Here is a 26010-nt window from a genome sequence, read left to right on the forward strand (position 1 = left end):
TCCCTTCTGCCCCATTGCTCAGCCTTCTCCTAGCAAAATACATGCAGTCCACCTCCAAGGACCTCTGGATTACACAGTGTGCATATACAAAGCTGATTTTCTTCCCACATCACTGTAATTACACTGCCTTCATTAAAATTAACAAAATTCTCACTGTTTATTTCAAGACAACAGTGAGTACTAGGATGTGCATAGCACTCACTGGCAGACATGGCACACGCCTCCTCTCCCTGCCAACAACACCTGCCTCGCACAATATACACCTTGGAATACCCCAAGGCTCTGACAATAATTATTTGCATCCATATTAACAAGCACTATAGGTGTTAGTATGCTACCAAGCTACAGTTTAATCAATTCAGTATTGCTCACCTACAGCGTTGGGAAGTTTTTAAAGCCAAACTTGTTTTGTGGCACCAAGAAAAATTTCATTTTGAATTAAGCCTACAAAATCTCTTACTCAGAAAGGTCCTTCACAGAGGTGTTGCATGAGCTCTGCCCTGTCATTAGTGACATTGCTGAACAGGGACATTATCCTAGCTAATTAATATCTAAAGTATCCACTATCCATTAATTAATCACAGTAACGTGAGAGAAGAATCAGCATTGTGTATGCATACAGTGTAATCCAGAGGTTCTTGAAGGTGCACTGAAAGCACTTTGCTGGAAGAGTCAGCAATGGGGCAGAGAGGCCTTTGACATTCAATTCATATGGAGGGTTTGTATTTGCTGTCTGTTTAATCATTTTTTCATCTGTTTAAATTTCAAATGGTGTAATACAGCTGTTGGTTTAGATTCAGAAAGCCAGCCATGTTCTGGGCTGCATCCAGAGCACTGTGGGCAGCAGGTCAGGAGGGGATTCTGCCCCACCTGGAGCACTGCATCCAGGTCTGGGATCTCCAGCACAGGAAGGACCTGGACCTGTTGGAGCAAGTTCAGAGGATGGATAGTTACCAAGTTGATTGGATGGATGGAGCACCTCTCCTGTGATGAAAGGCTGAGAGAACTGGGTTTGTTCAGCCTGGAAAAGAGAAGGCTTCGGGGTGACCTCACTGTGGCCCTTCAGTACCCGAAAGGAGCCTAAGGAAGATGGAGAGGGACTTTTCTCAAGAGCATGTAGTGATGGGACAAGGGTCCTTGGATGGATTCCAACTGACAGAGAGTAAGTTTAGATATTAGGAAGAATTAGATATTAGGAAGAAATTCTTTACTGTGAGGGTGGTAAGGCACTGGAACAGGGAAGTTGTGGATGTCCCATCCCTGGAAGTGTTCAAGGTCAGGCTGGATGGGGCTTTGAGCACCCTGGTCTAGTGGAAGGTGTCCCTGCCCATGGCAGAAGGGTTGGAATGAGCAGTATGGAAGAAGATACCTTGCACCATACTTCAGGAACATTTTATTTTCCTAGCACAAAAGGAAATTAAATAGGTAAAACTACTTATAATTATAAAATAATTAGATAAAAATATTTTAGTTCAAGCATTGAGATATAATTGTGCATATAGTTACACACTTCATTCAGAAAGTATTTCACCTTGCTCTACTCACTTTTCCAAAGGCAGAAATTCAAATTCTTGCCCGCTTTCCTCTCTTTTTTTGTAACAACTGTATTCAATTTCTCATATATGATTTTGTGTACTGTCTGGTTAAAGATGAGATCAATAAGATGACTAAATCATATAATTTAAATTAAAATCTGAAAACCAGCAAAATAGAAGGCTGAAGGCTGATCATTATCCCCATAAAACACTGTGTAGTCCATACCAAACAAAATAAATTTATCTATTAAGCCCATGCAGCAGCAGCTAAAGATAATCTTACAGAAAAATGAGCCCAAGAGCTGATGACAGGGACTCAAAAGGAGGTCATATTAAACAACAGCTATTTATTGTTCAACCAAGAAAAACAACAAAATCTCTTGAAATAATCCCCTCTCAGGAATGAGGCCATGAAACACAAACATAACTCCTGAGCAATGTCCCAGCTTGTCAGATGAAGGTAAAAGCTGCACAGTTCTATCTGCAGGGATGAAATACACTGTCTCACATAACCATATTGCTATGAAGCAATACTAATCAATGAGTTAGAGCTTATACATTCCCTAAATTTTGGAATAAAGGGGATCAATGGTGTACTGTCCAAATACAGACTATATTTAACTATTTTACTATAGTTTCTTTCACTATCTAGTAGACTATTTTATCTTGTAAGAAAATACTTTCAGACATGAGGTACAGATTTGTGATAGCTCCAGACAGAGATTCAGGCCTACACTGCTCTACAGCATCATGTAAGACATTATTTGTTGTAAAACACTGCACTGACAACCTTTGCTCTGAATATTGGGAGTTTCCTGGCCACAACAGAGTCACCACAATCATTCTTCAGTCTTCTTGTGCATTGTAAAAAGAATTTCTGCTATTCCATGATGCTGAGATGCTGCTATGTATGTGAAGTAACTAGAATACAATAATTTATCCCCTGGGCCATTATTGCATAAGTAGAACTAAACAACTGACATTGCTGAGCACTGTTGAAAAGATCTTTCATCATTTCAAAGAACACCGCATAAAGAAATAATATTGGTGAATCCTATGTAACCTGTACCATGTAGTACTTCCACTCCTGGAAAATTAAAAATCAATACAAATTGGCTTCAAATTTCAAATGAATGCATGTCAGATACTCAGGAGTAGCCCTGGTTTTTGTAATGTTGTCCATGTACAACAAGATACAATTTATCCACAGGGTTGTAATAGGTAAAGGCAGCAGAAAAGTCCTAATTATGAAATAAAATGGGTTTAGGTTAAATAGAACTAAAAAGATAATTCAATCTTTATTTTTAAGACTAAGCTATATTTGTGAAAGAGCAGATACTATACAGTATCACCCTGTTTTCCAGATACAGGGTGATAAAAAGAAATGGAACTTGGGCCTATTTTACCCTTTTTGCCTAGGAGTGTAGTGACAGTGTTAAAGGGGAAAAAGGACAGAGAGAGAACCCTAGCAAATACTCCTGGTCAAAAGTATAGAAATGTGTGCTCTATGCACATGATTAAATGAAACAAAATCCATGCAAAGTTGAGGTGTCCTACTTGTAGTATCTCCATCTTTGTAACATCTGCTTCTCTCGTTATCACATTATTTCCACCTACCATAATCTCTGTTTACTACTTTCTTATCCCTTAATCTGTACTTTCACTTGCAAATATCCTAACCACGTGTTGTTTATCTCAGAAATAATTCTTTATCCTTGATTTCCAAATCAGAAAAGTATCCCTAAGCTTATTAACTTTCATCTCCCCTAACTCTGTTCTTTCCTGAGCAGCAGTTGACATTGCTACCTCTACTGCAGGAGAGGCCAGGAACCCTAGAACAAGACTAGCTTTCTATACGTGAGATGAACCGTTTTGTAAAAGCTTTTACCCAACACCATACCAGTGTGGACGTCTGCCCAAGAGAACACAAAATGGATTATGCACCTGAACAACTCAGGAGGGCAGAGAAGCAAGAGATACCTCTCAGGTGCCCTGGCATTCTCCATAGCAGTAACACAATGAAGATAGCCAAATAAAATGTCTCAGAGGTCTTATAAAGTCTTGAAAACTGACGTTGTTAGTGGTTTCTTTAAGAAAGGATTCTATACCATCCTTTGCTAGGGCTGAGAGCATGCCTACCAACCAGAGAATGTGAAAAATATTCAAGTTACAGTTTGAGTATTATCAACTTCATTTTTACACCATTGCTTATGGTTTATTCATTGTCAGCATCCAAAGACCCCTGCAAAGAAGAAAAACCAACACATCCAGTAAAAATAGAACATTTGATACACTTTTCCACTGAGTATTACAGGAAAAAAAGCCTTTTAATTTGCTAAGTATAGTAATAGCTGAGTCTGACTTAAAGTCGTTGCACTATAATGCTAAAACACCTTCTGTGCTGTAAAATGTTGCTCTTTTTGAGCTCATTCTGGGGGCAGAAGTTCTTGAGATTCTATAGAAACAAAATTCCTAAGGATGCACTGGGATGATGAATCTTAATTTAACAGATTTGCCTTGTAGGCTTTTGCACCTTATGTTTTGACTGAAGTTTTTCCTGAGATTCACGAAGTTTTATTGCCTGTGCAGAGTTTTATCTATGAATGTCGGTGAAATCACTGCTTCACCCTATCAGTGTTCACCAGCTGGGGTGGTGGGTCTCAGTCACACCGCAGCTCAGCTGACCTTGGGATGGATTATCCCGAGGTGCCTTCAACCCCATTTGTTCCACGATCCTATTATCGGGTAATGGGATCTTTCTTTTGCAATCCAAACAGCGCAACATGTGCATGGTGGGGAAAGACTTGTAAACAATGCATAGTTTTCCTAGGGTTTTTATATTAAAGAGCAAAACAAGTCATAAAACAAGCTCTGACTCATCACAGATGTGCGCACAGCCCCATGCCGGGGCTCTGAGATAGGGCGACCACAGTGGGGCATCTGGTCCAGCCTCCCTGCTCAAGCAGGGTCAACCCAGAGCACATAGCACAGGATTGCATCCGAATGGTTCTGGAGTACCTCCAGTGAGGAAGGCTCCACGGCCTCTCTGGGCAACCTGTTCCATGCTCGGTCACTACCCAGCAAAGCAGCTCTTTCTCATGTCCAGGCAGAACTTTGTGTGCACCAGTGTCTGCCTGCTACCTCTTGTCCCACTGCTTGGTACCACCGGGAACAGCCCGGCTCCATCCTCCTGGCACCCCCTCCCCATTTAAATACTTATATATGGATAAATCAGGGTCCATAGGAAAAGGGAGCGGGATGAGCAGCTTTGAGCCGTGAGGTGGGATGGATCGTTTGGCTTTGTATTCGTGGGGTAAAGTACTGCTGACTATCAGTCCGGATAAGAGCCGGTCCTGCTGCTGCCCCTCCCGAGGACAGACCGGCAGCACGCAGCGCGGGCGGGGCTGAACCCCGAGGGGCTTCCCAGGATCCCGGCAGCGGGAAGCAGCGGGAAGCAGCGGGAAGCAGCGGGAAGCAGCGGGAAGCAGCGGGAAGCAGCGGGAAGCAGCGGGAAGCAGCGGGAAGGGGGACAGGCCAGGAGTGGACGAGGATCTCGGCTCCTGCTCCCCCCCTGCGGGTACCCCATTGGTACAGCCCAGCCCGGCGCTTCCCCGCCCCGCCGAGCAATGGAACCTCCCGCGCGCGGAGCCGTTTAAATTCGAGCCCCTCAACGGCTGCCCCTCCCGGGCAGGTGCCCGGGGCTCGCGCCCGGGGCCCTCACGAGCCGCGTCCTTTCCGGCCCCATTCACGTTCCGCTCCCGCTGTGCCCTCATTTCCAACCCCATTCGCGTTCCAGTCCCGCCGCGCTACCGCCATCCCGCCCCCCGCCCCAAAACGCCTCGCCGCCGCCATGCGCACGCGCACACGCGCCCGCCGCGCATCCCGCCGTGCACGCGCTGCCCGCGCCCCTCCTTTCTCCCCTCCCGGCGTGGGCGGTACGCGCGCGGTCGCGCGCCTCTGGCGGGGCGGGGGCGGTGCCGCGCGCGCAGCAGCCTCAGGGCCGGCGGCGGGAGTGGTGGCCCCGGTGCGCGGCCTCGGTCCGCCGGTCCGCAGCCCCGTGGTCCCGGCTCCGCGCTCCCCCGGCCGAGCCTCCCCTCTCTCCTGCCGTTCGCTGCCTCCCCTCTTGGCCGTGAGGCGGACCCGGCGCGCGCTGCCCGCGACGCCGCTGCGCCCCAGGTGAGGGAGCGGGCGAAGGAGAGAGCGAGCGGGGAGCGCACTCCCTTCCCCTCCCTCCTCAGCGCCTCCCCGCCGCTCCCGGCGCCGAACCCCGCCGCTCCCTGATTCTCTTCCCCTGGCGGAGCCAAACAGCCCCTTCCCAAGATGGGCTGCACGCTGAGCGCCGAGGACAAGGCGGCGGTGGAGAGGAGCAAGATGATCGACAGGAACCTGCGGGAGGACGGCGAGAAGGCGGCCAGGGAGGTCAAGCTGCTCCTCTTAGGTAAGGGATGCCGTGAGGGGAGGCTCTTCTTGAAGCAGCCGCTTCCCGAAGCTCCCTCGCCTGCCAAGGGGTATAGTTTTATAGGTGCTTGCTGAGCTGGGCAGGGGGCGGTGCTGCCCTCGGGGCCCTTCGGAAGTTTTGGGGTGGCGGGAGGCACAGCGGCTTCTTGGCGCAGATGGGCGCCTCGGCTGCTTGAGGGATTAGAGGCAGCGCCCCGGGGAAGCGGCACGGCGTGGTCTGTCCGGGCCCTGACTTCTACAGGAAAGGGATAACGCCTGAAACTTTTGACCTGGATTCTCTGTTCCTCTGTTGAAAGGAAGGAAATGTTACGTTGGGGGGGTATTTATTCTTAATGTTTCTTGTAGACCCGAACATGTCCTAAACTGTCGCTATGAGAGCGAAGTACAGAAAGTGTCAAAAGAACAAAAGGCAAAGCACCATTGAACTTTTTGCATTGATTTTTGGTGTTGGTGTTTTTTCTTTTTTTTTTTTTTTTTTAAATTTTGTAGAACTTGCTTGTGTTACTGAGATCTTACAACGGGAAATACCACCTTGATGGAGCTACTACGTGTGTAACGTAGTTACACATAACGTGCCATCGTGTGTTCTCGAGTTTTGCTTGCAAGTACTTGAAGTTCGCCTTTTTGTGTATTTTAAGATATCCTTGTGTGTAAAGATAAGTAAGATAGGATGATTTTTAAAATGACTAGAAAAAAGGAAGTGAGGATTTTAATTAGAATCCATTTGTTCAGGACTAAAACTACCGTAGGCTGGGGACAGTTGAATGCTGCAAGATTTGCATAGAATTAATGTTGTAGGGAGTTTCACAGTACATTCTGTGTATCTGAACCGGGCTGGATCCCTCTAATAGTGAGTTAAAATAGCTGTTGAGTTGCATCTTCCCTCTCAGAGGTGAAGTTTCGGGCAAACTTTTTAAATGATGCGCTACTCCTCTCGACGTTGATTTTGCTTTCCTACAGTGCTCTGTTCGCTGCAAATGTAGTAGACCTCTTAAATAACTTTCTGTTGCTAAATTCTAAGACGGCTCCAGAAAGGGACAAAAGACTGAGCAACTTTCATTGTAGATGAAGAAATGAAACCTAGTAAGGGAAAAACAAAGGTCCTAAAATGTGTTTATAGATTTAAAATGCTACTTGTGAGATAAACGAGAAACAAAAGCTTTAATTGTTTGTTTTCCGGCAAGTGTTAGGTTTTAGGCTGGTACTGTGCCTAGTCCTGTACACCTTTTGAGTCCTCAGATTGTTGTATGGAAGGTTTTCATGTATGTGATAACAGCAATTATGCAGAAAATGTTATTGCCTTTTTTAAAAGTGGCAAAGTAATGCTTTATGTGTCGTCTGGCAAGGCATTTGAAGTTAATTTTCAGTGTTTTGCTCTACTGTATGGAACTTGTGGTGCCTGTAGTTTGGTACTTGTTTATATATTTTTCATAATTCTTGGATACAGATGAAGTCTGTTTAAAGATGCTTTAAACTTAAGAATGGGTTTCCTCACTATTTTAGTGCTCTTATGTACCAAGTCCTATATTATGAGCTTAAATTTCATAAATTCTGTTTCTAGTGCTGGAAGGCCTTTCTGCTGGGCTCTCGTGAGATCTAAGAATATGGAATAAATGGTCAAATACATGTGGGTTCTCACAGTGTTCTGAGCAGCAGCTCGGTTGGGTTAGCGTTCCCCTCTCCCCTACTAAAAAGAGGTGTGAAGGCTGGCAGCCTGGCTTCTCCTGGGACCAGCGTTTGCATGATTGTTTAAACAAAGATTACTAAATGTTTAGTGAACTCTAGATGAGGTTTTGTGCATACACCCATGGATGCGTATATGTATTTCACATGTTTTGGAATGAAAGTTTTTCTGTTCCTTAAGTCTGTCAGATGTCTTGAATGTGATATGAATGCTTTATCTGATGACAAAACTATTTAAAGTTACTTCCACTAGAGTTACTTTCTTCTCACCACTCACTTTCCCAATTGCTTGTTCAGCCCACATGTCACAGTTTGTCATCTACTCAGTTGTACTCCTACGTCTATTTATGGGTTTGTTCTGCTAAAAAGATACTGAAATAAAAGGAAAAGTACAAATTGTGGTCTGCTGCCAGTAAAATGCAGTGTGTGAGCAGCATCTGAAGCACCTTGTTTATGTAGAAAAAGGTCTTGTAGCTGTATACCAATTTATTATTATTATTGACCCAATAAATTGGGTTTATTGCAGCATATATAAAAATTGTATTTTTGCATGGTGATTAGAGAATCCTACTGAAGCTTGAGCTAAAATGCTCAATTTAGGGAAGATGTGTTCATAAAATTGGTCTATTTCTAGACTGGAAATTTAATTTATTCCATTATATGCTTTTCTAAATTTTTTTCCCCTAAAACAGGAAATTGCAGGGATTTAATTGAGAGAGATGTGGCACTGCTGTACCTGAACCATCACGGTGAACAATATCACTGATCCATGTTAGATTTATATTTTCTTGTCCTGTCTCTAGGAGTAAGCAGATACATTTAATCTGTGCAAAATGCTATTGACCTGGATTGTCAAGTTCTTTTGTCATATGTGGAAATTGGTTCATCACTTCATAAAATTTTGAATGCAGGTCATTAGGAATAAAAGTACTGGATTCTAAACATTATCCATGTATAGTTATTTTAACCTTGTAATTCTATGCACTTTGGTGTGCTGTCTTAACAGCAGGAGAGCCTTTCCTGGAAAATTTCTGAGAAGAAGCATTCTTAGAAGTAAGCTGAATTTGAGCTTATAGTTGGTAAGCCAGATGGAAAATGCTTGTTTATACATGCGATTAGATTATTTTTATCTTTTAAAATCATTACATAAACAAGCTTATTTACTTTAATACTATTTTCAGTCAATATGTAACAAAGAAATACTTAAATTTCATGAGAACTCAGCAAAAAATATAAGTGCAGTATAGTATATTGGCCAACACTAAAAGTTCAACATACAAAAATATATATTTTTTGCTAAGCACTTTATTTGTGACAAGTTGACAGTTCTTAAACTTCTGTGTCCTAATTGAAGTAGTATTTTCTTTTCTTGTATTTTCTGTTGGGTTTTTTTAATAGGTAAACTCATATACTTAATGTAAGATTTTTAAAAACCAGTTTATATTTTGGGTGGCTTCCAGGTAGAGAAAGTAGTAGACCCAAGTTGTTTTTTTTCTTCCAGGTTCCTCATCTTTTAATATTCAACAAATAAAAATTCTAGTGATGATTGCAGAATGTGTGTAATCCTACTCATGTTGGGAGGTGATGCTTCTTAGTGACCGATCTGTGGGCTGCATTAATAGACATGTGATCCCGGTCAGGTGTGCATCTGCAAGTACATTTCTGTTGAAATAGCTAGAGCACATAAGACTGAATTTATGCCAACTGCAGGAGAACAGCCAGTACCTCATTTAGCAGAATGCTTTCTGGGATGAGGTTAACTCATCAGGTTTTATGAATACATTCAAACTGGCACCATGCGTTTATAGGATTAGCACTTTGTCTTGTCAATTATCACATTCTGCACCTAATATAGCAAATTTGGTGTTAAGGTTCTTTGTATCTTGAATGGAAAAAGCAATATATAAGTCTTAAACATTCTCTAGGAGTGGATCCTGCCATCTAGGAGGTCACAGGCCATTTATTTGACAGCTGTAATTCTGTGTCTCCTTCCTGGATAATCACGCTTCTAGATTTAAGTTCAGTGGATACCTTCATCCTCATGACCAGCAGAGCCGCTTTTCTGTTCCTGAATAGATCCTTGTGATTCATAGTGGACCGTGTTCATGTCATGCTTGTAAAAGATAAGTGGCATTTAACTTAAAGCAGTACTGCATTTAATCTTTTCCATTGCAGCTTCCTGTTCCTTAAGACAGTAACTAGAACAATTCTATTTAGTTGTTTTTCTAACTCTTCACATCTCAGGCATCTTCTTCTGTCTGTTTTTCTTTTGTTACAGACCTGCATCTTTCTGTGTGCTCAGTCAAACTGACTCCTGCTGCATACTCATCTTTTCAGCAGCATGATCCTCACAGTGCTTGGCAGTACCTGGCTTCCTCCAGACCCCATTGCACATTGGACTGAAAAAATACATCAATGCTGTTTGTACCATTACTTCTCTTGCCTTTCCTCCAGAGTATTCTCTTTCTCCACACTTGCAGACAAGAAAGGCTTTAGAAGTCTGAACTTAAGGGAGGTCTCAGAAAAGCCTTGTTCTCACAAACAAAGTATTGCACATTTCAGAGATGTTGACCTCATCTTCATAAATTATGCCAGCCTAATCTAAAACATTTCTAACAAAATATTTCCTGTCATGCCTTCAGACAACTATCTACAGATGTTTATGACTTCACCTCTTATTTAAAAGCTGATTTGTGATACCTAAAAGAGAAGTGTTTAATGTTTGGGTTTGTGCTTGTTGGTCTTGTCTTTTTTAGTGTGAACACCACCGCCTCCCATTCCTGCCTGTCTGCTTAGATTTAGCAGCAGCGCTGAACTAGGAGCTCTCTTGCATTTTAATATGGCACAGTTGGACTCTGCCAATCAGGATGTTATTTGTGTGGAGTTACTAGATTCTGATAGTGTAATAATCCCCCTTGATTTTGTGAAAGGAGTCTCAGGGATGTGCAGAAAGCACAGTCATTTAGTTATGGTTGTGTTTGTACAATTGCAGTTTGGATTCTTTTATGCTTGTCGCCTTCTATTTGAATGTTGGTGTAAAAGTTTACAACATCATAATATCGGTCTTTAATGTATGTGTAAACTTCAATACAAATTGTCTTCAGTGATTTCAGGTCTTGTGTTGCATTATTGTAATTCTTCTTTATAAAATCACTGTTTATGATTATATCATGATTTTAGTTCTTTAACATTCTAAAGACAAAATTTCCTTCAGTACATACTGTTTTAGAAAGGGTTAAAGAGAAACTGTACTTTATGTGCTATGTTGTGATACCAGTAGCTTTTTTAAAATATTAAAAAGTCTCGTTACGGATACATAAAAAGTAGTTGTGAGGTACCAGATATTAAGGGATTTTGTAATATTTCAAGAGTTAAAAAACATTTTAAACTTGAGAAATGGTTTTTCTTCAACTTCTCTTTCAAAAACAATATAAAGTTGCTTCTTTTTTTTTTTTCCCCCCTCGTTCTGAATTGGAGGCTTCTAGTAAGGTACTTTTTGGTAAGCTGTCCACTCCCAGCAGCAGTGGTGCCTCAATACCACTCATAAATTCTGTAATAATCTATGATGTAATTAGCATCTTCCTACTTTTTTCTGGCAGCACAGTTTATTGTATCATCATTGTTGTATACACGACAGTTGATTCTGTCCTGTAGATGATATTACCAGAATGATTGTGCATTTCAGCTAACCTCCTTCTGTGAAATTATTTTTAACTCGCATCAGAACTAGAGTTTACAGTACAGCTCCCTGCATAGTTGTGTTGGCACTACTTGAACTTGGGGCTTTGTGCTATAGTTAGTCTGTAGTGATTTATATACTCATATTGCCAAAGTGGGTTCTTCTTTTTCTGACATATTTTACCCTTTAGTTGTTTTGGTCTTCTGAGAAGGAATAATTGAGTAGCCAGCACATCCTAAAGTCTGGCTAAATAATTTGAAACCAAGCCATGAGTCTGGCTCAGAGGGCATAAAATTCTGAAGTCAGTTTTGCTGTCTAGCTGATGGATGTGTGCAGCGTTTCCTGTAACATGCTATCTAGCAGATGTTGTGGTACAGCAAAACTGGATATAGAAAAGAGGTATTTAAGATGTTCTGTTAAGTGTGAGGGTGGCTTTTTTTTGCCCTGGAAACACTGAAATAAAGATCTTAACTGACTTGATAATTAGCTATTGAAAGTTTGGGGTTTTTTTCCCAAGACATTTATAGGAGAATGTGTATTAATAAAAACTTCCTATTCTAAATCTTAGTCATTGTCCAGCTTTTACCTAGGTTTGCTGTTCTGTTTATTCCACTTGTTTGCTCAGTGCCCTACTGTTACCTCAGGCTTTGTGTAAATTACACAATTATTCTGTAAATGGAACTTGGTTGGCTTTACCTGAGTGATTTTGTATCCACAAACTATTGAAGTTGGTAAGGTATATAGAGTAGTTGGAAAAATCAGAACTTTGGATTTCTGAGAGTGAAAAGTTTTGAGTGCACTGTTGAGAAAAATCCAGTTTTTGCAGTGGCTTAACTTAGTGACATTTCTGAGTGGAAGGATAATTAAGATTTTGAAATTAAACTGGTAAGACAAACATAAACTGGTTTTGCTGAGACACTTTTGTGTACTAGGAAGGTATGCTTCTGCAGTAAGAGGTTTGAACTCCTCTTTTCTTAATGCTAAACATTTTGTTCTCCTGGACCATTAAGTAGGAACAGACAAGACAAAATAGGATTTCTTAGTGAGGACAGGAAGTAAAGTAGTGATTCTGTAGACTAATTACCCATGTTTGTGACTGTTCATAGTCCTTCTACAGTATAGGTGTAAGAAGTATTAGAGTTGGGGACTTGGAAGATGTTTCCCATCATCACGGCTTTGGCCTTAGTGTTTGCAAAGCTGTGGAGCCAACTTCAGGGTCTCTGGAGTTATCTAAAGCTTAAAGCTTATAGGCTTTAAGTATCACCTCAAGTCACAGATACCCATATACACCAATCCTTGATTTGAAAGTGTGTTACCTGTTGAGGTTCGATTTTGACCTTTGTTTCATTTTGGTTTAATTGCTGGCTACCCCTTCCCTTGAAACATACTTCTGTGTTATTTTTTAAGAGTTACTCTTGGTATAATTCTTTTAGGATCTCAGCTGATGGGGCTAATTGACATAAAGCAGTTAAGAACCAATTCTTTAAACAGAAGATTTTTTAAACATGTGATAAGCAAATAAATTCTTGTTAAACTTGTGATAAGCAACTAGATTGGTCTTCTGGCTTTGGTAGTTGAAGGGTCATTGAAGCTTTAAGAAACCACTTCTGGTATATTTTGGTAACAACTTGATAATCAAGTTGCTGTGTTGACTTATAGATGTATGCTTACATGGGTGCTCTGTATTTATATTTACTGATAAATGTAAACTTCAATATAGTCTGTACCTATAAAATTGATACTGGAATTAGAAAATACTTTTTGTAAAGCAACTTACTGAAAGGACTCAACAGCATTCAAATATACTATGCTTCAACTTCTGAAATAGACTGTATCTCATTACTTTTTCATATATTCTTCTTAGACATGTAGGGTTGCCTTTGTAGTGAGTAATATACTTAGTAAAGGTACCTGATTAAATCTTTAGTGAAATATAACAGTATCTAGGCAACCAGAATGGACGGGAAGTCTTTACAATCATTGCTCTAAGCTGATTGCTTTTATGGAAGTAATCAATGTACTGTAATGAAAATTCCTGTTGAAATGGTGAAGCAGGTTTATAATTAATATTGTCTAGAATTTAATATGACCTGTTTCTTGAAATGAGACTACTGTTGGAATCAAATGGCTATCTGTAATCCCATCTTTCTTTCTCAAAGTTGGTAAAATAATTTTTTGCATACAACTTCGGAGTTTTTTTTATGTGGATGAAGCTGTTGTAGTTGTTTGGATCATAATACAAGTTTTTATCAACCACAGTTTTAAGGACATTTTGAATCTCTGGGGTTTTTTAATAGTTCCTAGTAAAACTCAAGGGGTTCTTGCCTACTTTCTGAATCTGTATTGGAATGCTGGAACTAAGTAGTGGATGTTGTCTTATAAGCAGCAGAGCTAGTCTAGAAGCTCTGTCTCGCTAAAAAGGAGAGTGTTCTTGCAGCATCTGGCTGAATGGCTTTCCCTTCTCCCTGTCACTTTTAAGTGATTAATTCAGTTTTTTGCTGGTTAAGTAGTCAAACTGGCTGTCCTGACTGGACTTAAGTTTTCTGCTGGAGTGGTCAATTCACCTGGTATTTCATAATGGTCTGATGAATCTGACTAAAAGCATGATGAGGAGCAGAGATATGTGCTGTATGCAGATGGAGTGCTGGAAATGCAGAGTTAGCAGGTGGAGGGGAAAATGGGTGCAGAATAGGATGCTTTCAATTTCTGTATTTCTGTGTCACAGTTCACTGTAGAATTGGATTAGGAATAATGTGAAATTGTGTTCACCTGCAAGGTCCATTTGGTAGACATGTTAAACTATTTAAACCCCACTTTTTTAAGGATTCTTTGCTGCAATAGGAGATAGAGCCAGTCTACCTTAAGGAATGAGCTGATTGCAAGTTAGAGGTAAGAGTTTCTTTTCATTTCAAATCCAGGGAGTCTCAGGTTTGTGCTTCCTCATGCTCTTCTATTTTATAGATTGTAGGCTTGACTAGGAAGAATCCTCTTCTACCTAGCTCTTGGTGAAGAATGCAAGATGGTAGTGGGCAAGAAGTACAACTGCCAGCCCAGTGTCCAAACAGTAGAGAAGAGAATGGAGGCAACAGTAAAGTTGCAGTAACATTAAAATAGAATACAGTGTGAATGCAGTATTGGAATGCAGTTTTAAAACTTGCTATAACTGGAGATATGGGTCTTGTAATAAAAAAAATTTGGAATAAACCAGACAATTGTTTTGAGCATTTTTAGAGTTTATTTAATGAAGTGTTACTTTGAATTCTCGTTGCTTTCAAGTCTATCAGTAATGTTTTATACAGTGGTGGACTGAAAATAAATTGCTAAGTCTCATTGAAGTGCTGTCTGTATCCTTGATGCATTTAATGTTTCTTGAAGCATTTTGAAAGTGGATTTCCCCGCTGTATGCAGATCCTTAATAAATCCAGTAAACTCTTGGCAAAACCATTATATACTTTGTAAAACATATAAATGCTTAAGCATAAAGCTCTTAAATCATTGACAGGGATTCCTTCTAATATGCTTTAGGGCTGCAGTGTTAGCTAGCAAATGCTGTCATCTAATTCCTAGATGAGGGTCTATTTACACCATTTTCTCTATCTGTTGTTCTGGAACATAGAAGTGTTCAGAAGTGATCAGTCTTTGATTACATACTTGTTTGAGGCCTAACAGGCTGCTCTTTATGTAGGTGTCTGTCCTGTTCCTTGCTTCTGGGATTACTGGGTGCAACTGTGTCTTGGAGGGGGTTGAAATTTTTACACACTTAAAAGATGTCTCAGTTTAATATGAGACCAGTTAAATACAAATTCTGTTTAAACAACAAAAACCCAAAATAGCCAGATTTTTTTTTTTTTAAGTGCTATTCACCCTACTTGAGGGTAGTTTTGTGTGCAAAATGCATGTGCATGTAACAGAAAATATGGTTGACTATGGTCATGAATTTTCTTTCTTGCTTCAAATACAAATAGGAGTTCTGAAAACGTTTGTAATTGAAAAAGATTGTTCACTGATATCTAGGATCTTTTTACGTTTTAATCTCTGTCACTTTAAGTCCATCCAGATTCTGGTGGAGTTGGAGACATTGAAGTGAATTTAGGTCAACTAACAATATGCTTATTCTCCTTATTTTTGTAGATCTTAGTCCTTGAGCTACAGGATGAAAAACTTTGAAGTTAGGTGTGGATGAATACTGAAAATTTACATGAACTGAAGTTTATTGTTTTGTTTCTACAATAATGGGACAGCTTTTAGTGTAATTGCATTTTCCCGGGTGTAAACTTCGACAGTACCCATTTATCACATTTTCAACTAATGCCTTGGTGTTATGTGACAAGTAGAGCTTTGAATAAAATCAGTTGAGATTTACATGAGAGATCTTCTTCCTGTTTTGATAGAAATGCACACACAGTTTTCTGGTTGTCCCAACTCTTTGCACAGTTATATAGTTATATGAGGTAGCTGGGACAGTAGGTTCTGTCAAAATTATAGGTAATACAACAGTAGTGTTGTTCTGAATTGGAATTGTAGCCTGCAATGAAAATACGTTGTTATTCCAAGTTCTTTTGTTCTTTTGTTGTATCTCTCTGCCAGAACAACCTGCATAAAGTATGCCTTTGTTGTAGTGGGGAATTTTTTATAAAGCATTTTTCATTGTGATTAATGATAGCCTGCTTAATAAGCTTGCTCTGTTATCTCTGAACCTGCCATCTTTACTCACTATATTTATAGCATGGTGCGCAGTAAAAGGCCATGAAGGCCAACCACACTGTGGAGAGCAATGTCAAGGCATTCTGGATTTCTAGAGGTTTATTAGATATGTATTTGAAAGTCTGGATGAGGCATGCTGTACTGTGTTGGCAGAAATTGATGGTAACTCTCTTGATAAACATTTTAAGAGTAAAGGAATTAGTTCTTTCTGTTGGAGCAGTCAGCATTTGTCTCCTGGATTGGGCTCATATACAATAACCGCAGAAACATGTTCAAGAAGGTCTTTAATCATGTTCTTTCATATTGTGATTTTAAATTATGTAGTAATTGTTTCTGAGCATACTACTTTGGATGGAAGAAGAAAGCCACTTTAATTTTTTTAAGTAGCAAATTTAAATCTTACTTCAGTTTTGCAGAGGAGTTCAGTTATTTGCTATATTGAAGTTCCATTCGAAATACTAACAAGTTTTTGGACTTTGAATTTGGAAGAGCTTCCCAAGTATTTTAGATGATTGTAGTGTGGATGCTGGCCTATGATACATTTAAGTAATCAACTGCTAATCTTATCAAGCTGATATTAACCCCTTAGATAAACCTGAAGCCGCAGATGTTTAGCTGCTGGTATTGTGGTGCGTGCTTGTTGGGCACCAAGCATGATTACCAAGTGGTTTTCATCTCTAAATGTGCTTTAACACCTGTATTTAATTTCTGGCATAAGTTCCTGGCATAAGAGGTTTATTTCCAAACCTTTAGGTCTCAGCTTGTCATGGTCTTGCTGGGTTTGGCACTTCACACAAAGGACGCTATGTTAATTGAAGGAAAAACTGCAATGGCACTGTCCCTGTCCAAGACAATGGTACTGGTGTGTAGGAGAACTCCTGTACATTCTTTACATAGGTCTTTTTAAAGTAGCTTCACTTTCAAGGCACTGCATTTCCTTTTGAATGTTTCACAAAGTTTCTGAAATATGACACTTGGCATTGTACTGGTGCTCTTCTTTAGAGTGAGACAATGAGTCCCCAATACGGGGTTATGGTGTAAGTGATACACATAATGATAAAAGGGTTCCTACTATGTAGCTAGTAACTTGAAACAGCTGAGGAATATAGAAATGTTATTGAAAAGCTAGATAGAATTTGTATTCAAAAGCTGCATGCATTTAATTTTGTGTGGTACATAAAATCACACATAATTTCTGCTAAGGTGTCTGCTTATCACATGATTGAATTCTAAGCAAAAAGAACATTTCATAAAACTTTTGTCATAAAAAGATGTGAAGCACTGGTTGAAAATTACAAGTAGCTCAAAACTCAATTCATACTTCTAAAGATAAAGATGTGAATAGAAGGTACCTTAAGGTTTGCAAAGTGGAGTCTGTGCCCTCCTTGTTTCGCTGTAAGATTGATTTTTAGAATTCATTGGGTTCCAGAAGTTATACTGAATGTAAACCCATACTTTCTCATTGTTTCAATACTAAACTAACAGTCTTTATTACTTGCTTCTGCATTTGCTCTAGTAGCAGCCTAGGTATTTAAGAAACTCAGAGCAGTCTATTAGACATCTAGACCTTAATAAACATACAGGAAGCTACCACGAGTTAATACTTGAGGTAACATTTTATAGTAACAGTTTTCGTAAATGATGTTTTACGTATAATATATTGACTATTTTATCGTATACTGTTGATTTTAAACATCTACTAAGAGCGGTACTGGAGACCTAGGAAAGAAATAATTAGTTGTAATTAATTCTTGTTTTGTTAAGGGATTTACAAAAGTGGCAGTGGCATATGGGTGTAAATGATGCTGCTTCTGTAGGACTAAGCATGCAGCTACTGAAACCTTGAGAATTATCTCAGATCTTTTATCTGAGTCAGTGCCATAATTTTAGAATCTGTCACTTCTCTGCTTTGAACCAGGGATGTAATCTGGGATTCATACTCTGTTACTACATGGCTAAGTTACTGAAATATTTTCTGCCAGATACTAATCATACAGATTCTTAATTCGTTGAAAGTTTCCTGTCACATTCAAATTCCAGTAGCTGTGGACATTCCAAGACTAATGCCACATTAGAATTAAGGGGTTCTATCCACCTTTGGTTGACCGTATGAAAACAGGAACGGGAAAAAGGTTGTAAACCTACCAGGGCCAGCAGCTGCCCCAGAATTAGAAGAATACAGGATGGTGGTAGATAAACTTCACAGAGGGGGAGTGGACAAAATAAGAAAATTCAGACAGAGCAGTGTGGCTTTCAGAGAATGTTTCATTTGGTGTTCAACCTGTCCAGAGTGTGTTGTAGCAGTTTCCACTGTGGGTTTCTTGTACTAGCATTGTTGTATTTTGGATATAGTAACACTGATTAGCAGCTTGCATTCTAATTTAAATCTCGTCTGGTAATATGTCATGAAGTGATAAATTTAAGAGATTATACTTCCAAGCTACAAAGCCATGTGTTTTTGTAGGAGATTATTGACCCCATAGCAGAAAGAGTAGAAATCACTGGGTATTTAGCTTGTACTGTGACTAGTGGCAGCTGTGGCACCATACAGCTTGTGCCTTCTGCTGTGAAATACAAGTGTCTGATAGAATTGATAAGAAGGTTGGGGGGAGAGAACTTTACAGTTCCTGAATCCAAAAATTTACAAATCAATATGTTTTATTTTAAATTTCACATGTCTCTATGCTTAAATTAATATGGTGTAAGTGTCCTGTTCTACATGCTGAAAAGCTGGCAAACACCCATTGAGAGTTTTAAATTAATTGCTCTTGTCCATACTTGAACTCTCTTCTGGCAACATAAAAGGCTGTTCTACTTTTTTGTGGATTCTGTTCCTTTGTCTGACTTACTTGGTGTTATTTCAAAGCCAGCCCAATTTTTTCTCTTTAGTTTTTATATAACGCTTAAGTTACTTTAATTTAGTCTGTATTTTTTTTTTCGGTGTTAATATTACAAGGAGTATATTTATTCTATTAGAAATAGTTGTATTTGACAGTTGGTTTCCTCCAAAGAGGGATACTGTGAACTTGAAGTTTTCCTTGCTTTTTACTTTGGTATTTGATTTGTTTCTTTAGTAACCAACTAGCAAATGTGTCGTAACTTAGAAATCTTACTATGAAGGTTTCAGCCCTTCCAAGCAGTGGTTTCAGTACTTGGGTGCATAAAACATTTGTTCCAGAAATTTGTAGTTCTGGAATGCTTGCTATGTAGGCAGTGTGTGGGATAATAAATCGTGAGACACTCTAAGTAGCTTAAAGTAACACTTTTGCTTACCTGTTAATTTTAATCGAATTATTAAATGCTTCAATTCATTTTTAACACAGATTTGCTCCATTTGGAAAAAATACTCAATCTAAGATGGTATTTGCTACAATTTCATAGTAATGAGTCATAGGGTGATAAAATCATTTAGGTTGGAAAAGAACCTTAAGGTTGGGTCCAACCCAATCTTTTTAATTTTTTGTAATTTTTTCTCCTGTAATTGACCAAATCACAGCTTGGAGAATCAAATATTGGTTTAGCTGTTTCTTAAATTTATTTGAGCTCTGCTGACCTTAACTTGGCTCCTTCAGGAGGAAGATTCAGTGAGACTGATCTGTTAAATGGTTTTTTGGTTGGGTTTTTTGAGCATGAAGATGCTTTGATTTTTTTCTATTTCTGAAGTTGAAAGCTGGCTTTAAGAGAAAAATCATAATGCAGCTTAGTTCTTCTTATTTAGCCGAGCGTCAGATTCACCATGCTGTGGACGGTACGGTAGGGTTAGTCACAGGCCTGGGTTTGTGTGCTGGCTCTGAATTCCTGGAGTGTTGTCAGAATTCATGCTGGATCCAGGTAAATGACTGCTTTGGATAGCACAGTATTTGCTGTGACATACTGACATGTGAAGGTAGAGCCTAAGTATTACACTTTGAGGCAGAAGACCCTTCAGATTATAGTCGAATCTATGGGGAAAATGTGAAATTTTGCTATTTAGGTTGGATGTGCTTTGCTCCCATAAATACATAGCAAGCAATAAATAGCATCCTTTACTAGATGATTGAGGAATATACAATCAAGTCTGTCTAAATTTAGGTTGTGTTTGGTTGTGACAGTATAGCTAGCTCTGATATTTTATATGCAGCTGTCACATGTAATATTTAATACTGCTCGCTCCTGTCTAAAACCTTCTAAACCAGAGTTAGTTCTCATATTGCTATATGGGCATCTTATTTATGCTGAGATAAAGGAGGGAATTTTATGAAGTGTATCTGTCAGAAAACCTGGCAGAGTTCTGCATTCAGGATTGCAAAAATAATGAATTTCCTTTCAGTATGGGACAATGAGTAAGGTGAAATTTTCCCATCTACTTTGCAAAGATTATTAGGAACGCTACAGTCATTTCAGTGTGCAGTTAAAGGAAAAACCCAAACCAAACACAACCATTTCTGTTTTCCATTAAATAACATAGGGGAATGCACCTTCCAGGAACTCACTGTTGATGTTAGGTACTCTGTAATAAATGACTTAATTATTCTTTATATGTATTATGGGTGCTTGTGGTTATGTTACTGAGAATGCTTTTATGATAATTGTAGGTATTTGGTACATGTGAATTCTAACACCATAGAGAAACATGAATATCTGACTCAAAAAATGAAGTAGAAAGTATATGACATAATTAAATTTTTGTACTGTAACTAGCCCTGCACTGACATTCTTGGTTAGTCAAATTTGATAAATTTTTAACAGAACATTTTATGAGGTTATGTAAATTAAATGCTGAGTATATTTCTTAATATCTCCAGAATTGCTGTTGAATGCAGGGGATATACCACCTTTAAATTATTTGAATAAAAATACTAATCCAAAGCAAATTATAGTAATTGCATTAGTAAAGCTAATCTTTTAACTTTTGTCACCTATTTGTGATTAAGTGCATAATTAGCTATTTTGAGATTCTTAACTTGATTTATAAATGCTTCAGATGTCTAAATAACAAATTACTTTAGTGCTGGTGTCTCTGATTTCTGTTTATATTAGTGTACTTCCATGGCAGCTCAGAGTCTCAGAACTATTGCTGCTCTATAAAGAAACTTGTAGATTTATAAAAGACTGAGTCTTTTGCTTGGACATGAGCTAAAGATGGCAATCTAGATTGATGCTGACAGGCCTACTCTATTCCTTAGCTAGCTTAACTCCAAGCTCAATGGCTCCTCTTGGTGCCAGCACTCATTCTATGGTGCTGGAGGAAGGGAAGTGTAGCCACATCAGTAGCAGTGCTGGAAAGGACGTGGGACAGCTTTTAAGATGCAGCCTTAAATTGGGCTAAGCTTGTCCTGAATGTACATATTTATTTCATAAGAGGAATATCCTAAAAGCATCACTGTACAGTATTCAAGTATAGAGATAGTCTGTTATACAGAAATTCAATACTTCAAGTTGGAAGAAACCTCTTAGAGGTCATCTAGTTCAGCCCTTGGCTCAAAGCCAGGCTAACATTAAAATAGGTAAGATTTCTCAGAGGCTTGTCCAGTTGAATCTTGAAGATCTCCAAGGCTGAGTTTCTACCTCCTCTCTGTGCAGTACAACCTCTTCCATGGAATAGGTTCCCTGCACGCCCTTCCCATATATCTCTGTGAAATTGCCTGTGCTAGAGGTTCTTGATTGCCTCACGTCTTTTTGTTGTGTACGTCTGACAAGTTTACTTCTGCTTTAAGCTGTCTTATGTTATGGAAAGGACAGAAGCTTACAGATCATCTTCTCCCATCATCCCAATATTTGTAGGATTAAAATGCCCAGTTCCTTGTAGGTTTTCCTTGAATGTCATGTGTCATCTAAACAACTAAGTGACCTTTAACTGTTTTTTATCTAGTTTATCAGTATCTCATTTACTGGGCACCAAGGGGGAGGATTGTATACAGTGCTTGGATACAGCTTAATGCTGGGGAAGAGCAGTGTCCTTTGACTTGTCTGCACGTTTGCCACTGCAGCAGTGGAAGCTGTTGGCCAGGGTAAACCCAAACACCCACACAGCTGTGTGATCACTCTCCTCTCCCTTGGGATAAGGAAAGAGTAGAAGGAAGGCAAGAAGACTCATGGACAAGATAATGATGTTTTAATAGGGAAAGCCACAGCTTGCACACACTAGCAAAGCTAAAAGGAGAATTAATTCCTTCCGTCTCACTGGGAGGCAGGTGTTTGGCCACCTCATGAAAAGCAGGGCCTTGGCATGCATAATGGTTGTGTGAAAAGAATCAAAGAATTGTTTAGTTTGGAGAAAGCTTATAATGTTATTGTGCCCAACCATTAACCCAGCACTGCCAAGTCCACCACTAAACCATGTCCCCAGGTACCAGATCTAGAGTTTTTAAATACCTCCAGGGATGGTGACTCCACCACTTCCCTGGGCAGCCTGTTTCAGTACTTGACAACCCTTCTGATGAAGACATTTTTCCTAATAGCCAGTCTTAACCTCTCCTGGTGCAGCCTGAGGCCATTTACTATTGTTCTGTTGCTTATTACCTGGGAGACAACATTGACCACACCTGGCTGCAACCTCCTTTGAGGTAGTTGTAGAGAGTGTTGAGGTTTCCCCTGAACCTCCTTTTCTCCAGGTTAAAAAACCCTGGCTCCGTCAGCTGCTCCTTATATGAGTTGTGCCCCAGACCCTTAACCATAACACACTTCCAAAGGTTGTAACAAAAAAAGGTTTAGACAAACACTGTAACAACAAATGACTACCCCTCCTTCTCCCTTCCCTGAGTTTTTACAGCTGAGCATGGCATCGTGGTGTATGGAATATCCCTTTGGTTGACTTCGTTGGCTGTCCTGGCAGCGTCCCTTCTCTACATCTTGTCCACACCCAGCCTGTTCACTAGGGGTGGGGACGTGGTGGAAAGGAGAAAATGCCTTGATGCTGCTCATGCATTTTTCAGCAACAAGAGAACTATCGGTTTCTCTTACTAATGAGTGTTACCAACACTGGTTTAGCTACAAATCTAAAGTACAGCACCATAAGGGCTGCTGTGAAGAGAGTTAACTGTTCCAGACAGACACAGTGTAGCAGCCTGGAATGTGGTTGACCTTCATCACCACAAGGCCCCACTGCTGACTCTTGAGTTTGTTGAACCTCACAATTTTCCTAACCCATTAGTCCCAAATCTGAAGTGTTGGATGTGTTATTCTGTGCCACTTGCAGGACTTCACAATTGTCTCTGTTCACTGTCATGAGATTCCTCAGCTCAGTCCTCTAGCATGTTGAGGACTTTTGAATAGCACCTCTGTTCTCTAACACTGTAACTACTTCCTGGCCTTCTGGGCTGATATCAGCTGCAAACTGATGTTAACGCCTTTTGCCTTCGCTTTCAGGTCGTTGGTGAAGATGCGAAACTGTATTAGCCCAGTATCGTCTCCTGGAGACTGTCTAAATGCATTTCAGTTAGATTTTTGAGCCACTGACACAAGCCTTTAAGTGTGGCTGTCTGGGCAGATTTTGAGACACCCCAAAGTTGGTACTTACCTAGCTTGGTACAAGAGATGCTGTGGGAGGTGGCATCAGAAGCCTTTTTAGATTCAAAGTAAATTACATCTTTTAGTGTCCTTCACCCCCAAACCCACCTGTTTCCTCATGAAAACTTACTAAGTGCATGTTGGCAATTCTCAATAACCTTACTTTGTCCAAGATGAGGTTGGCTGTCATGCTTCAGGTTCTTGCCCTTTTTTGGCGATGAATAAGTACAGCCTTTATCAGTGCTATTTTGTGGTCAGAGTTTTCTTTGGTTATATTGGAATTGGACAATGGGTGATCTCTTTGCATTAGAAATACCTGTAGACTGTATGAAGATTATGCTCACTTCTGCAGAGCTGTACTGAGAAAGGGGATCTTTGAGAGGGAGAATTCAGCACAAGTCACAGGCAAACTGGGAGCGTGCTATCTACAGGGATTAGACTGCAGCTCTAAGAGTTCCATGTATTTTTTAGAGAAAGAAGCAGACTAAAGATAGATTGTTGAGGTAGCAAAAACTGCATCTTTTTCCCTATCTGTTGACAGAGATACTGTTTTTCTGACATAGCTTTTGTTTTGTTTTTGTTAAACACTAAAAATTATAGCGGGTTGACTGGCAAACTTCATGCCATCTGTTTTAACAAAAAGTAAGCTGACTTGGTTTATTTGTGCAAGGGTCAAAAGAGGGTTACAAGGACTAAAGCCTTGAAAAGTTTAAGATGTTCATTTGCAACATGGGAGACCATTAATACAGTGTGAAGAATGGATTTTGGTTAGGTTTTGATTAAAAAGGCAGTTGGAAGAATTAAGCTTCAGATCCCTTTGAAGTTCAGCAATTTATCATCTGTTCGCATTAGAAACACGAGCAGACTGTGTGAAGTTATGCTCACTTCTGGTAAAAGAAAAGACTTTCTAGAACTGAGATTTGTTCTTAAAATGGCTTGATTTTGAAATTTTCTGCTGAAGATGCATTTCTATATTAAAAATCAGTTTGTAATGTGTTCTTTTCCCTATTGAAGGTACTTATTGGTTAGATACATGAAGTGTAGAATCAAAATGTATTTTCAAAGAATAGTAAAAGTCTAATGTTGAATTTTCACACATTTATTTTTCAGGAGCTGGTGAATCGGGGAAAAGCACAATTGTCAAGCAAATGAAGTAAGTGTGGTAAAATACTGTGATAGAGAAATATTTTTAAATTTGATTAGAGAATTTATTTTTTTTTTCTTCCATAGGATTATCCATGAAGCTGGTTATTCAGAAGAAGAATGTAAACAGTACAAAGCTGTTGTCTACAGTAACACCATTCAGTCCATTATTGCTATCATTAGAGCAATGGGGAGGTTGAAGATAGATTTTGGTGATCCAATCAGGGCTGTGAGTATTGAAGTACATACACAGACATACAGCTGACATATCCATACTATTTCCTTCAGAAATCTTTGTAAGATACAGTGAAAACTAAATGCTTTTGGTCTTTACATGGCAAGGTGACCTGTGGAGAAATCAGCCCTGGGTTGATTCACAACAACTATTTGGTTTAGATAGTATTTTCCAAATCCTGTCTAAATTTGGAGAACTAAACATCTGGGTCTTACGGAGTCCACAGTCGTGTCTCTATTTGTATAGACTTGTGGGTTATTAGGTAGGTCATTTAAGTTAGACATCTTCACATTCCTTAAAAAATACTTTAAAAAAAAATAGCTTAAGTAGGGAGGCATCTAGCTACTTCTGCACTGTACTGTCTGCACTTCTCTATTAGGTCATAGACACAGCAGTGCCTGAAACATTGCCAGCATCTGAGCTCGATCCTGTTTCATACTGATTTCCAGTGTTGAGGACTTCTATTTTGCTCAAAGAGACATGGGCATGGACCTACTGCTGGGATTCCATTTTTTCATTATACCAATCTTGGGATTTTTCCCAAGAAATGAGACTTTTTCCTAAGCTTTTCTGCACCTTTTCCATCTTATTTCATCTAATGTCCCACGTGCAAAGCTCTGATGAGTTTATTTGCCATTCCACCTATTGGTATCTCCAGTCCTAACCCTATGCTCTTACCTGTGGTGACCCTGGTTATGTCCATGTGTGGTCAGGCAGGGAGATGCTTGGTCTATTTCCGTAAAATGCTCAGTTTACATGGTTTTACTTGTTGTCTCGTTACAAGAGTCTATACAGTCTGTGCTGCAGTGCTGAAATTGATGCCCAAACTTGTTAGTCTGAATAGCAGTTAAACTTGATTCAGGTTGTATGCTTTTATCTCCTCCCCTTAGAAGTCAGTGTCACAATGTGGAATGCTTGCCAGTACCAGTTTTGAAGCTGGAACTTGCCACATTGTGGCTGTCTCTTAGGAGAGATGGAGGAAGGGTTTTGCTCTTCGGGTATTGAAATAAGAGGCATATTTTGTCACAAATTCTTTCTATCACTTTAAGGTGGAATTACAGTTTGGGAGGAGAGGAGGGTCTTTA

The 26010-nt window shown here is 39.7% G+C and overlaps 1 protein-coding gene across 3 annotated transcripts in view; it reads left to right on the forward strand.

The window, feature by feature from the left end:
• Positions 1–5487: 5487 nt before the first annotated feature.
• Positions 5488–26010, forward strand: part of GNAI1 (G protein subunit alpha i1) — a 33100-nt gene continuing 12577 nt past the window's right edge. For 2 of the 3 annotated variants that reach the window (XM_082280981.1, XM_082280982.1), the window contains exons 1-3: positions 5488–5973; positions 24658–24700; positions 24778–24919. In XM_082280981.1, the coding sequence (XP_082137107.1) occupies positions 5856–5973; positions 24658–24700; positions 24778–24919 (303 nt within the window). In that variant the 5' untranslated portion in view covers positions 5488–5855. Of the gene's footprint in view, positions 5974–6493; positions 6599–24657; positions 24701–24777; positions 24920–26010 lie in introns of those variants that run through there. The other variant, XM_082280983.1, reaches the window with a different exon arrangement.

Source organism: Coloeus monedula, assembly GCF_965178545.1.
Source record: "Coloeus monedula genome assembly, chromosome: 4".
In the NCBI taxonomy this organism is placed as follows: Eukaryota; Metazoa; Chordata; class Aves; order Passeriformes; family Corvidae; genus Coloeus; species Coloeus monedula.